Source organism: Leptonychotes weddellii, chromosome 11 (assembly GCF_054177405.1).
Source record: "Leptonychotes weddellii isolate Sample4059 chromosome 11, ASM5417740v2, whole genome shotgun sequence".
In the NCBI taxonomy this organism is placed as follows: domain Eukaryota; kingdom Metazoa; phylum Chordata; class Mammalia; order Carnivora; family Phocidae; genus Leptonychotes; species Leptonychotes weddellii.
Genome location: NC_138379.1, coordinates 76,690,310 through 76,703,154, shown reverse-complemented (window position 1 = coordinate 76,703,154; position 12,845 = coordinate 76,690,310). Strand labels below are relative to the sequence as shown.

Genomic DNA, 12,845 nt, shown 5'->3' with positions numbered 1-12,845 from the left:
CTAGGTGCCAGGTGCTGTTGTGAACACCTTACATAATATTATCTTATTTAATCCTCTCTTCAAACCCACAAGTTATGTGCGTATTATGTGTATTATTATCCCCATTTTTTTTGTTTTAAACATTTTTTTAAATTTTTTACTGTTATGTTAATCACCGTACATTACATCATTAGTTTTAGATGTAGTGTTCCATGATTCATCGCTTGTGCACAACACCCAGTGCTCCATGCAGAATGTGCCCTCCTCAATACCCACCACCAGGCCAACCCATCCTCCCACCCCCCTCCCCTCTAGAACCCCCAGTTTGTTTTTCAGAGTCCATCGTCTCCCATGGTTCGTCTCCCCCTCCGATTCCTCCCCCTTCATTCTTCCCCTCCTGCTATCTTCTTCTTCTTTTTTTTTTCTTTACATATATTGCATTGTTTCAGAGGTACAGATCTGAGATTCAACAGTCTTGCGCAATTCACCGCGCTTATTATCCCCATTTTAAAATGAGGAGATTGAGCCGCAAGGTGAAATCACTGAGGTTCAAGATCGCACAGCTAGTCCGAGGCAGGGGTGCGAGTCAGATACTGCGCAGTCTGGAACTCCGGCACCCACACTCTTAGCCGCCGTGCTGACCTATAGCCACTGGTCTCCTAGGGCTTTCTGTGTACCAGCTCCTGTTTTTAGTTCTTTCTAGATGCATCTCATCTAATCCTCAGTACAACGCTGAGGGACTCACTACTATTATCCCATTTTACAGGAGAAATGGGGAAAGTAAAGTGCAGAGATTAAGTAAATTGTTCAGGATTTCTCACTGGATGGAAGACCCAAGACTCAGCCTTCAAAACCCATCGTTCTCGAGCATGCTTCTCTGTGCAATTCTCATGACAGCCCCATGAGGTAGTCCTTGTCATCCCCATTTTACACAGGAGAAAATCAAGGAGTGAGAGTCCTACCGCCAATACGTTACAGAGCTGGGATTTGCACCAAGTGGGTCTAACTCCCAAAGCCCACCTCTTCCCTCTAAACCACTTGCTTCTCCAAATTCTGAGGACATTGGAGGCGAAGCACCATGTTATTGACTTAAAAGTCATTGAACTTGTCATGCATGATGGCTTCCATCATCATTTTATCCCCAGTCGTCTGGCAGTTCTCCCATCCCTGGTCTTCACCTTTTTCCCACGTCCCATTCCTTGTTCCAGGGACCCCACACTTCCAACTGCTCAGATCCAGCTGGTGGGTCAGGAACAATTCCTGATTTGATTTTAGCTTTGGCTGCCCTAATGAACCGCAGGAAATATCTGAGCACTTTAAGGAATGCGAGTTTAGAAACTCTTTTGTCTGTAAGTGAGGGAGAGTAGTTCCAGCTTCCCAACTTGCAGAGGGAGGAGAGGGTGAAAAGAGCCTGCCCTCCAGGGAAAGGGTGCCTCCCTAACTGCCGCGCAGGATTTAGGTTACCTGAACATATTGCCCCTGTGTCTCTGTGGTTGTGAGACTCAAATGAGATAATGATGAGAAAAGCATGTTGCAAATCACAAAGTGGTGTGTATATATACATATATAAGTGTTTTGGAAGGCAAGGATTTATGACCATCAAGGGCAGAAGCCACAATCCTACAGGAGGCCACTTTTTAGAAAGGAACTTGGTGGTAGTGGGGTGGGGGAGAGGGTTGGCATAAAGAATGGACGTTTATCAAATAGCTACTGTGTGCCCAGAACTTTTGCATACATTGTCTTATTCAATTTTCATACCCACTCTACCGGGTAGGTATTATTATCCTAAATTTTACAGATAAAGTAAAACTGCTTGTCCAAAATCAGCAGGCAGGAAATAATAGATTTGGGACATCACACCATGCGACTTCATAGCCAGCTAGAAGCCCCAGTCCTGTGTACTCTCCCGGGACCGGTGAGGGGCTAGTGTGCAGTGGTGTGAGACTAAAATGTAAGGTCGCATCTTGTTTTGCTTTTTTTAAAGGATACTTCTCAGAAGAAAGGGACTGTTTCTTTATTTTGAAAGTACAAGGGAGAAAGAGAAGCTGGAGGTGAAGCAAGACTTGGGGGAAAAGATTGAGAACACATTCATCACGTTTGATGATGATATTAAATTAAATGGAATTGTTATTGCTCTAGAAGGTTTGAAATAACTTTTTATATGACATTGATCACTTAGAAAAATAGTTTAATAAATCAGAGTTTTATTCTGATTTAGAAGCAAAAACCCGAAATTGCAAACACATAGGATAGAGAATGATTTACTAAACATAAATACAGGAGGAAAAACACTGGGAATGCTTCTTTTTCTACTCACTGAATATGGAATAGCAATAGAAAAGCCAACAGGATATTAGAAATTATTAAAAGAGATTTAAAAATTGTACCCATTTGCTTCCCTGTGGTTTCTAAGATATTTCACATCATTATCGCCTTTAGCCTCATCAACTCTTGCAAGCAAGGGATGATCATTATCCCCATTTTCCAAATGAGGAAGTTGAGGCTCACAGAAGTCATGGACTTGGCCCAATAACACCTAATTTTGTAAACAGTAGACCTGGATTCAGGTTGTCTGACAACATCCCTCACAGACTTGCTACTCTGCCTAATAGCCACCCCCACTAATGGTACGGCCCATCTCTTTCTGTAATATTGAATAGGTCCTCCATATTCATTGCCTCGGAATACCATTATGTTTACTCTACCTTCTTAAATCTTTAAACCAAGCCTATTATCCCATATAAAAGTCATCCTTCAACTGTGCTTTGTTAGACCAAAAAGTAGGTCCACTTTTGGCCACTGGGCACCAGATCTGGTGTAAGCTCCCTGTGTATTTTATTTGAACAAAACCATTCTGAGTACATTTTACTTTGTATTTTATCTTCTCTGTTTGTACTTTCTGGTTCTTTTTTAATAATAAGTATTTATTGGCTATGTTTTTAAAATAAATGAATAGATATATACACCTTTCTGTGTGGTGGATGCATGTATGTAGATTTAAATTAACCAAATGAGTAAATGAAATTTTGATTAAAAAAGAAGAATAGTGCAGTAAAGGAAAGCTCAGAGACCAAAGGAAAGAAGAAATGGAAGAAGGGAAGGAAGGAAGGGAGGGAGGGAGAGAGGGTGGAAGGAAGGAAGGAAGAAAGGGAGGGAGAGAGGGAGACAGGGTAGAAGGAAGGAAGGAAAGAAATAAGAGGGTGGAAGGAAGGAAGGAAGAAAAGGAGGGAGAGAGGGAGACAGGGTGGAAGGAAGGAAGGAAGGAAAGAAATAAGAAAGGGAGGAAAGAAGGGAGGGAGGGAGGGAGGCAGAGAGGGAAAAGGAAAAGGTTTAAGGAGTTAGGATGTTTTGTCTGGAGGAGACAAAGCCAGTTGGATAATTTATTCAAGTCAGATGCCTTGTCCCATGTATGGCATAGAGTGAGACTCCATATTTGTGTTGAATGGATAACAACAAATTAAGGGAGGTTATATTGATGGAGGCACTAGGTGTTCTTGGTGCCTGCAGAAGGCTGGGTAAGCGCTTCATATTCAGGAAGGAGAGATTTTGTACATACAAGGAAGAACTTCTTCATCAGCAGGCTGAGAGAAATAGAGACAGTCTGAAGTGAAGGTTCTGGCTGGGAGAGCCTCAGAAGAGAGCAGCCATGTATCTTAAGAGAGTTTGGACCATCCACTCACCTAGATGCCAGCCCAGATCATCTCCCAGGGCCCCTCCCAGGCCCGTCAGTGAACCGAGGGCACAAGTCCTGATAACATTCAGGGAATCAGAAAATGGAAAGCACCTGACAGTCCAATCCTCTCCTTTTACCCCGGAGGAGGCAGACACCTACATCGGCGAGGTATTCTGACTCCTGTGGGCGAGGCCAGGAATGAGAGATGAGAAACCAGAGCAGCCGAATGAGAGAAGGTTACCAGGGAGGGCTCTGGAAATCCTAAACTTTAATGTCCCCAAAGCTATTTGGTCTTCCTAGAACCCTATGCTTCCCATCACTGAGCCACGCCCCCCCCAAATCATGCACCCTTCAAACTGCTTTTCTCCATCTACACAAATCTCAAGAGCCTGTCTTGGGAACAACATAGGCCATGGGGCTTCATAGCCTAGTGTTATCGTTGTCAGCCATGTGACTCTAAACAAGTGAAACTTAATATCTCTGGGCTTCATTTTCTTCAACTGTAAAATATGGGCAATCATGGTGCCTCCTTGCAGAGGTGGTTGTGGGGTATAAATAAGGTAAGGCATGTGGAAAGTTTAACACAGTGCCTGAGACATAGTAAGAATAAGACATGTTTGGGGATTGTTATCAAGCAATCAGTGAGCATTTATTAAATGCTTTGTATGGTGCTGATTATTCTGAAAGACAGAAACCAAGATATCCATGACCAAAGTCAAGTAGAAAATTGAGAGCAAATGTTCCTTCAGTACCAAATAAACCATTCTAAAGTCACAATTCTCTTCTTTGCCTGGTAGAGCACAGTCTCTTTTGGTCTCAGCCCCATGGAGGGAGCACTCCCTTAGGATAAGACCCTTGGATTGAGCCCTGCATGAAGACACAAAATTGTTCGTCTCTATCTTTGAGTGACACTTAGTGTCAGTGTTCCAAGAGTCCTTAATTAGTTAAGCACTGTTCCTGCCCATCAGGCAATCCAAAAGCTAACCCAGGGACTACTCAATCGTTCCCCACTAGAAATGCCAGTGAAGCTCAGAGAGGAGCATGGCACTGGTGTCCAGCCACACCGCTCTGCTCACGCCCGACTGTCAGAATTCTCTGGGAGAGATTCCCTGCCTTGTTTCCTAGGCATCAAGATGCTAGCCAGCAGTTAGGAGGGTAGGATTAAACAGGGACCCTGTGTACTGCTTATGTCGACATCAGTGGGTCTCAAAGGGCAACAAGCCCTACCTTTTCTTTTTTTTTCATTTCAATGTAATTATAGATTCACACAGAGTTCTAGGAACTAATACAAAGGAGTTCTGATTCCCCTCTTGCATAATGCATATAGTTTCACAACCAGGAAATCGACAATGATGCAATCCACCAATCTTACTCAGATGACGCCATTTTACATGCACTCGTGTGTGTGTTTACATTTGTGCCATTTTATCACAGATAGAGATTCATGTAAACTCTGACAGTTGAGAGACAGAACAGTTCCTCCCTCTGCACCCCTGGGCCACCACCAGTCTGTTCTTCATCTCCATAATGTTGTCATTTCAAGAATGTTAGATAAATGGCATCATACAGTATGTAACCTTTTGAGATTGGCTTTTTTTCCCTCAGCATAATTATTCCTTTGAAATCCATCCAAGTTGTTGAGTGTATCAACAGTTTGTTCCTTTTTGTTGCTAAGTAGTCGTCCATGACATGGACGTACCACAGTGTCTTTACCCACTCACCTGGTGAAGTATATTTTGGTTGTTTCCGGTTTGGGGCTGTTAGAAATAAGGCTGCTTTGAACATTCACATACTGTTTTTGTGTGAACATATATTTTATTTCCCTGGGATAAATGCCCAAGAGTACAATTGCAGGGCGTATGGTAAGCAATTATGTAGTTTTGCTTTAAAAAAACCTGTTATACTGTTTTCCAGAGTGGGTGAACAATTTTTCATATCCCCCAGTAATGTACGAGTGATGTGTTATCACTATTTTTCATTTTAACCATTCTGATAGATGTGTAAGTGATATCTAGTTGTGGTTTTAATTTGCATTTCCCTGATGGCTAAGGAAAATGAGTATCTTCTCATGTGCTTACTTGCCATCTGTGTATCTTCTTCAGTGAAATGTCCGATGTTGTCTTTTTCCCCTGTTCTAATTGGATTGCTTGCTATTTTACTGTTTAGTTCTGAGAGCTCTTTATATATTCTAGAAAGAATTCCTTTGTCAGATATATGGTTTGCAAGTATTTTCTTCCAGTCTATAGTTTGCCTTCTCATCTTTTTCACAGGTTCTTCTGAAGAGCAAACATTTTAAATATTGATGAGTTCTAATTTATCAGTTTTTCCTTTTCTGAGTCAAGCTTGTGTGGACCTCTTTGCCCACTCTTAGGAACTCATGATTTTCTCCTGCATTTTTGTTCTAAAAGTTTTATAGTTTTATATCTTACATTTAGGTCTTTGGTCCAATTGAGTTAATTTTTATATAAGACTTAAAGCAAGGTTTGCTTTTTTTCCTTGTGGATGTCTGAGTGCTCGAGCATCATTTGAACAACCTTTTTTGAAAAGCCATTTGGCAGTATTTATCATGAGCCAAAAGAATGTCCATAGCTTTTTCTCCTGTCACTTCTGGGAATTCACCCTGAGGAAATAATGCAGACACATGACTCAAAGCAGGAAGCTTGGAAAACAGTCACTGTAACATTTTTTATAAAATTGAAAAATTAGAAATAGCCTAAATGCCCAACAATGAGGGATTGGTTAAGGAGGACACACATGAAATAATAGGCAACAATTAAAAATACATTTACTGAATAATTTTTACCCATTCAACAAATATTTATTCAGTGTCCAGAGTGTTGGTGCCAAGGATAACATGGTGAGCAAATCAGACACCCTCTCTCTCTTCTAGAAGCTCGCAGGCTGGAAGTGACAATAGAGAAGATGGTGCTGCTGTATAGAAAAATACATTTGGTAAACTAAGGGGAAAACAGGAAACAAAGTTGTAAGCACAAAGTGACTAAAGCAATGTTAAAATAGATGCCTGTGGAAAAGACAAAAAAAAAAAATCATCGTTCTTTTAGGGTGATTGGGTCAAGGGCAGTTATTTTCCTCCTTGACTTCCAAACCGCCGGTAGCAATTGTCTTGTTCTAATAATAACCATGATAAAGAGAAAAGCTCCAACTGAAAACTAGCCTCTTGCCATGAAGGCTGGGGAGTGTCCATCTGAAGAGGGACAGTCACGTCCAACAATCCATAGGGCACAGGACAGCTCGGTGTTCAGAGCCCAGCTAAGTCATGCGGGATGATCCCGTCAGTCAGCAAGTATCAATGGGGCATCTGCAAGGTGACCTGCCCTCAGAATACATGCTTAAGAACGTAGACAGTCCCTGACTTCTGGAGGCACCCACAAGAGCTCCGATCTCCGTCTTCCTAGTGCCTGCTCAGCGCTCCACACTTTGCAGCTTCTACGTTCCCTCTACAATCCTTTCCACAAACCTAGAAGGTTGTTAAGGAGAGCATAATTATCCCCACTTTTCCGACAACAAGATGCAGACCAGTTGCCCGAGGTCCCCCAGATAAGACTGGCAGGGTCAGGGCCAGAGACCTGGCTTTTAGCTCGATGGTTCTCCAAATACCATTTACTCTAGAGTGGTTGTGTTAACAGTGGGCTAAAAGCATGCAAACCATAACTAGAATTTAAGGAGGACACATATGAAATAATAGGATTTAAATTTAAATCCAGTGGATGAGAAAGCTTATGCCTAAGGCAGGGCATGGGCTTCTCCCCCCTGGTGGGCTTGGGGCTTAGGAGGTCAAGGTGGCAGGAGGAGTGTGATACGAACACCTGGGCTCACCTCCCCTTCCTCTCCTCAGATGGTGAAGGCAATCCAGGTCCTGAGAATTCACCTGCTGGAATTGGAGAAAGTCAATGAACTCTGCAAGGACTTTTGTAACCGGTACATCACCTGCCTCAAAACCAAGATGCACAGCGATAACTTGCTCAGGAATGACCTCGGGGGACCCTACTCCCCCAATCAGCCCTCCATAAATCTTCACTCACAGGTAACACACAAGGCTGGGTCTTATCTCCTAAGCCAGGTGTAGGAATGTCTGAGGGTCCCCTGGTGGCCTAGGAATGTAGCTTAGACTCACTGTATACTTTTAGCATGAGGGCCCTCCTCTGATCCACTCCTGTTCATCAGGCAGCACCAGAACTCACCATACTGGGGCATGGGTATTCCTTAGAAAATGACCAAAGTGATTCCTGGCTTCCTGACCCAAGATATCCTAAGATATGCACGTAAGTGTTGAGATGAGGCAGGGGCAGAGCCGGGAATGGACCCCGACCTCTTAGCCCCGAACACTTCTCGAGAGGGCTTGCTGAGCTCTCTGTGTTCTTGAGAAGGAGGGTTTGGTCCTTCCCTGAATCCTGCCCACCTCATAGATGAGGACAGCTTCCCATGCGACTGCTTCTCCCGCATCAGTTTCTTCCAGTTGCTCACCCTACCCTGGCTCATCTGCCTTCCTAAGGTTCAGGGCCACTGTGGATGTCCCCTCCAGTCACCCCCCTCCCAAGAGTCACCCCCACCTTCATCCGGGGAACTGGGGAACGTAGAAATGGCAACTATGTGTTCTGGATGAGAATGGGCTGTTGTCTCCAGGGCGGAATGTTTTCCCCAAACCCTACGGAGCTAAGAAAGCTGCCTGGTGATACCTTTCCACCAAGCTCACCGACATCTACGTAAGCCACAGCTCACCACTTTCTTCCCTCCCACTGAGTTCCCGAGTCTGGGACAGACACAGGGAGGGCCCCAGGAGGCTTACAGTAACCTCTTCTCATGAGACAATCAGGCTTGGGGAAAAGGATAAACTTTCTAAGAATGATGGGTGCTGGAAAAAGTGCCTAAGAAAGGTGATGCCATTTTTATCTCTAAGCTTTAGGGACCAGCACACTTCATCCATCCCTCCAGGTTGTAGAGGCAGGGGAAGGGTCAGGGGCCTTCTAGAAGGCCAGCCCCACCTTGCACAAATCCAAAGGGATCTCTTTGGGACTCAACAGTGAGTACTGCATGGGACATGAGGCAAGAAGTTTATTTCCTCTTCCCATTGCTTGAAATCACCAACTCACTTTATTACAGATCTAAAAACAGCCGCCCAGGCTTCTGCTTGCTAATATTCTCTTGAAATAGACTCATTCCTTCAGAGTCTTATTGTACTTTCCCTTATGATCAAAATTAGCAAGAAACTTGCATAAAAGAGGACAATAATTGCTCAACGAGCATCTCGTTTGTAATTTATTAGTTTCTATTATTGTGGGTTACCATGGCGACGCTGCGCAGCCCGGTGACGGGAGAGATGCAAGATAGGAGCTGAGGAGGCTGTGAGGCCTCAGCAAATGGAGATGCACATTTTTATCAGTAATTTTCATGAAAATAATAAGTGAGGAGTTAATGAGATGGAAAGCCATCCTGTGGCTATTGTGAATTTTTTTTAAGTGTTGATCTAATTAGAATGCATCGGTCAGGAAAAGTAATGAGGATTTAGTGCCTCACAGAGATGTGAGGATCATATCAGAAAATTAGCACAAGTCTTTGGAAATAATCAGGTCCTTGGAGAGGCTCTGGATTTCCCCTCCTGGGCTCTCCAAGTCTACCTCGAGGGCTGACACTGGAGCTGTACCAGGGTAGTGGGGGAGGAGTGGAGGGCCAGAGGGCTTAGCCGCCACAGCGGCCCCCTCCAGGTTGGGGTCCTGGGGCAGACAAGGCAGTCTGCTGCAGGCAGGGCCACTGGGGACGCGGGGTTGGCAGAGAAGGATAACACGGGCTCTGGGTGAGCCAGGGCGTGGAGTCGCTGCCTGCAAAAGTCAGTCCTCCTGGGAGATCCCAGCCTTCGGGGCCTCTGAGCTTTGAGGAAAGAGGAGAGAACTTTGATTCCCGTCATTGTAAATATCAGATCTCTGCCTGACAGCCAAGCTGGCCCTGGGGTGGCCACCGCAGAAAGGCTTCTGATCTGCTTAGAAAGAGGAACTCAGACAATCGGGCAAAAACAAAGACAAGCTCGAAAAAGAAGACAAGACACTTGGCAAGGTGTTCCTATTTGGAATTTCTCAAACTTGTCCCTTTCATTGCCTCTGCCTTGCCGCCACCTACTAGGTTCAGACTTCAGTGGGTAAATGAGATAATCAGACACACGCTGCTGCCATGGATTCCTAACCTGCCGTGCCTGTCCTCTCTGGCTAGCCCTCGGCCCTCCACACACACACACACACACACACGCACACACACATGCACACACGCACACACACGCACGCGCACACGCACACCACAAACACAAACACACCTACACATGCCTCTTCAGCTTCTGCTGCTGGACTTACGGTCCTAAGACTCTGTTCATGTCCTTCTCCTGCTCAAAAGCTCTGATTGTCCTCCGAGTTTTCTCATCCTTTCGCCTGATAGTCGAGGTGCTCCCAGGTCCACAGTCTCCCATGCCTGTCTGCTCGGATGACACTTTCACAGCTCTGCAGGACCAAACCCGGCCTCTTCCCAAGGACAGTAACAAGGCTGCTCTCCCCTGGAGGCCTCTCTGAAGCCCCATCCAGAAAGGCCTTTTCTTTCTCCCAACTAAGTGCTGGAACACTGGGGGCCACTTATATATAAATATCCTATGTCACTTTATCTCAGAGTCGCTGGTATAAGTGTTATTCTCTTCTCCTAGATAACAGACGTGTTTTGAGTACAGACAGTATTTTATATACAATTATAACCCATGCCTGGTGGAGGCTAACCCAAGGTCTGATGCGTGGACGGCCAGTAAATATCTGTGTAAAGAAGTGAGACAAGGAGACAGATGGACACAGATCAAGGGAGGCCAGAGGAAGCCAAAGGAGGGAAGGAGAAATCAGAAGAAAGATAAAGGCAAAGAAAGACAACTCGAGGGAGGCAGAGGAAGGATGAAGGTCTGGAGGAGAAGGGCCGCAGAGGGAAGGGAAGTGAGGCTGAGAAGACCCCAGGTGGAAAAGAGAGAGAAAAGGAATGGCAGAAGCTGAGGGCTGGGGGATGAAGGGACAGGCTGGGCAGGTTCGGGGTCAGTGCGAAGCCAGGTGTGTGGAGGAGGGAGGGTGCGTAGGACACACCACGTGCTGTCCACATTCCCAGGGCAGGCTCCTGTCACTCTCCCTGAGCTGGGGGGTGCGGGGCTGGCTGGGCCTTCCTGGGGAAGGAGAGGCCTCAGCTGCCAAGAGACTTTGGGTGCAGGAGGCTGGCCTGGGGATCAGGGCATGGGGGCCAGTATGGGAGAGAAGAGAGAAAAAGAGTGTCTGGGGCATCTGTGTGTGTGTGTGTGTCAGGGTGTGCCCGTGGTGGGGGGTGTGTGTGTGTGCACGCGCGCACACACACACAATGGTTCACATTCGTCATGGTCCAACCTTAATCCCCCCAGCCTGAAATAGCCGCACTGAGCACCAGCCGGGCCCAGGGAGGGGTGCCTCCCCTCTGGAACATGATCCTCAGGATCAACATTCCAGGTGCCCGCCAGCTTTGTTGCAAACCGCTGGCTCATGTTTTTCCCCGGGTGCTAATCATTTGGCCTTGTGTTGCAAAGTGGGAGACATTTTTTTTATTCAAATTGGTGTCCCCACCCCACCCCCACCCGCCCCAGATGCCACACTGTGTCCCCATTCGGCTCTATGGCAGTTGGGCACCTTCCCTGCTTGGCCTTCCATTTCTGAATGTGAGCTCTCTCTTGAGGGTGGGAGGGGGGTAGGGAGTAAGGGAAACGACTTCCACCAAGCCCTAGAGCTGAACCAGGGTTCCCAAGGAATTGGGCCACAGCTAGTTTTTCCCACGTCCCCAGGAAGCCATCCTGCTCCGCCTGCACCTGAAGACATCCAAGCTTCCTCACACCTCTGAGCCCAGGCTTCTTGCAAGGGCAGCCTCCTCGGTAAGGAGGCTCACTCTAGACTCTGACTTCTGTTGGACAGGCTTCTCCTGGCCTTTCCTAGAGGGCATAAACCAACTAGAGAGAACCTAACTCCCGCCTTGCTCAAGTATTAATTTGACTTGAAACTCCCCCCTCTTTCTTCAATGGGGCTGGATCTAAGCTGGGGCCCTATCACAGGGCAAATCGGACTGAGCCGAAGTTCTCAGTCACCAAGCATTTGGGGGGCATTGCACTGTGCTAGGTCCTATGAGAGCATGAGTGAATTATCCAAAAGGAGCTCCCAATCTCAGTGTGAGGGAGCTGTGAGTCACACCTGAGGATCTAAGTAAGTTATGTTAACCAATAGAAGGCTCCGGGTCGAGGGAACATTGAGGCAGGCAGGAAAGGAGCAGCCAGAGACAGCGGTCTGGATTGAACAAACCACATGTGTGGCTTCGGGTTACCCCCGTCACTGCTCAGCCCCCTTCCCCCTCCCCCCAGAGAAGGCCTGCACACTCTCATGGCCACAGTCTGTTCCTGCCTGGAGACAGAATGAGCAAACCTCAGCATGGATTAGATAGGCCAGCAGGAGGATTTTGCCCATTGTGATTGGAGAAGTTGCAGGTTCTCTGGCCTTGGGAGGACTTCCGAGGGGAGAGGGGAGAGGGGGAGGGGGTGGTAGGCTATCTGGGAGCTCCAAAAGTGAGTGCTCCTGGTGTAGAGAGAAGCCTGGGAGAAGGTAAGGAACAGAGACAGCCTTTCAGAATCCCTGGAGAGAAGGAGTTGGTAAAAATGAGGGGTCATTCATTCCGGCCCCGTGAATCTGTTCAAGCACAACTGAGCCTGCTGAGTTCCAGGGACCTCAAAGTGGATATGACAGGATCTCTGACCTCCAGATGTAACAAGGGACTATCTTGCAACCAAGTTGGAGGAGTTATGCTTTGAGGCTGGAAAGGATGGCCAATCACCAAAGATGGGAGATGTAATGGGGAATGTAGGTGATGGTGTAAGGGTTGGAAACATGTCAGAGGCAAATTAGAGTAGCCCCTCCAGGGCTGCTCCAGGAAGAACTGTGCCACTCCTAAGGAACATTCCTTCTGGGAAGGAGAGAACTGCTCAGGTTTCACTGGCCTGGCAGGAGGGGCGGTCCTCATGGTGTCCTGGCCCCCCGAGCTGGAGGGCTGGGGGCTAGGATGGCGGAAGGGACAGCTTTGATGGCTGTGGTGAGAATGAGGCAGGGTAGCTCCCGGAACTCTACTTCCTGTCGCTGCGGTCTAGGGGTGCCCCCTT

At 46.7% G+C, this 12,845-nt stretch overlaps 1 protein-coding gene across 14 annotated transcripts in view; it reads left to right on the top strand.

Annotated features, from left to right (window-relative positions):
• Positions 1-12,845, top strand: part of PKNOX2 (PBX/knotted 1 homeobox 2) — a 293,351-nt gene that overhangs the window by 252,445 nt on the left and 28,061 nt on the right. For all 14 annotated transcript variants that reach the window (XM_081799167.1, XM_081799176.1, XM_081799168.1 and 11 more), the window contains one exon: positions 7,509-7,697. In XM_081799167.1, coding sequence (XP_081655293.1) covers positions 7,509-7,697 — 189 coding nt within the window. The remainder of the gene's footprint in view (positions 1-7,508; positions 7,698-12,845) is intronic.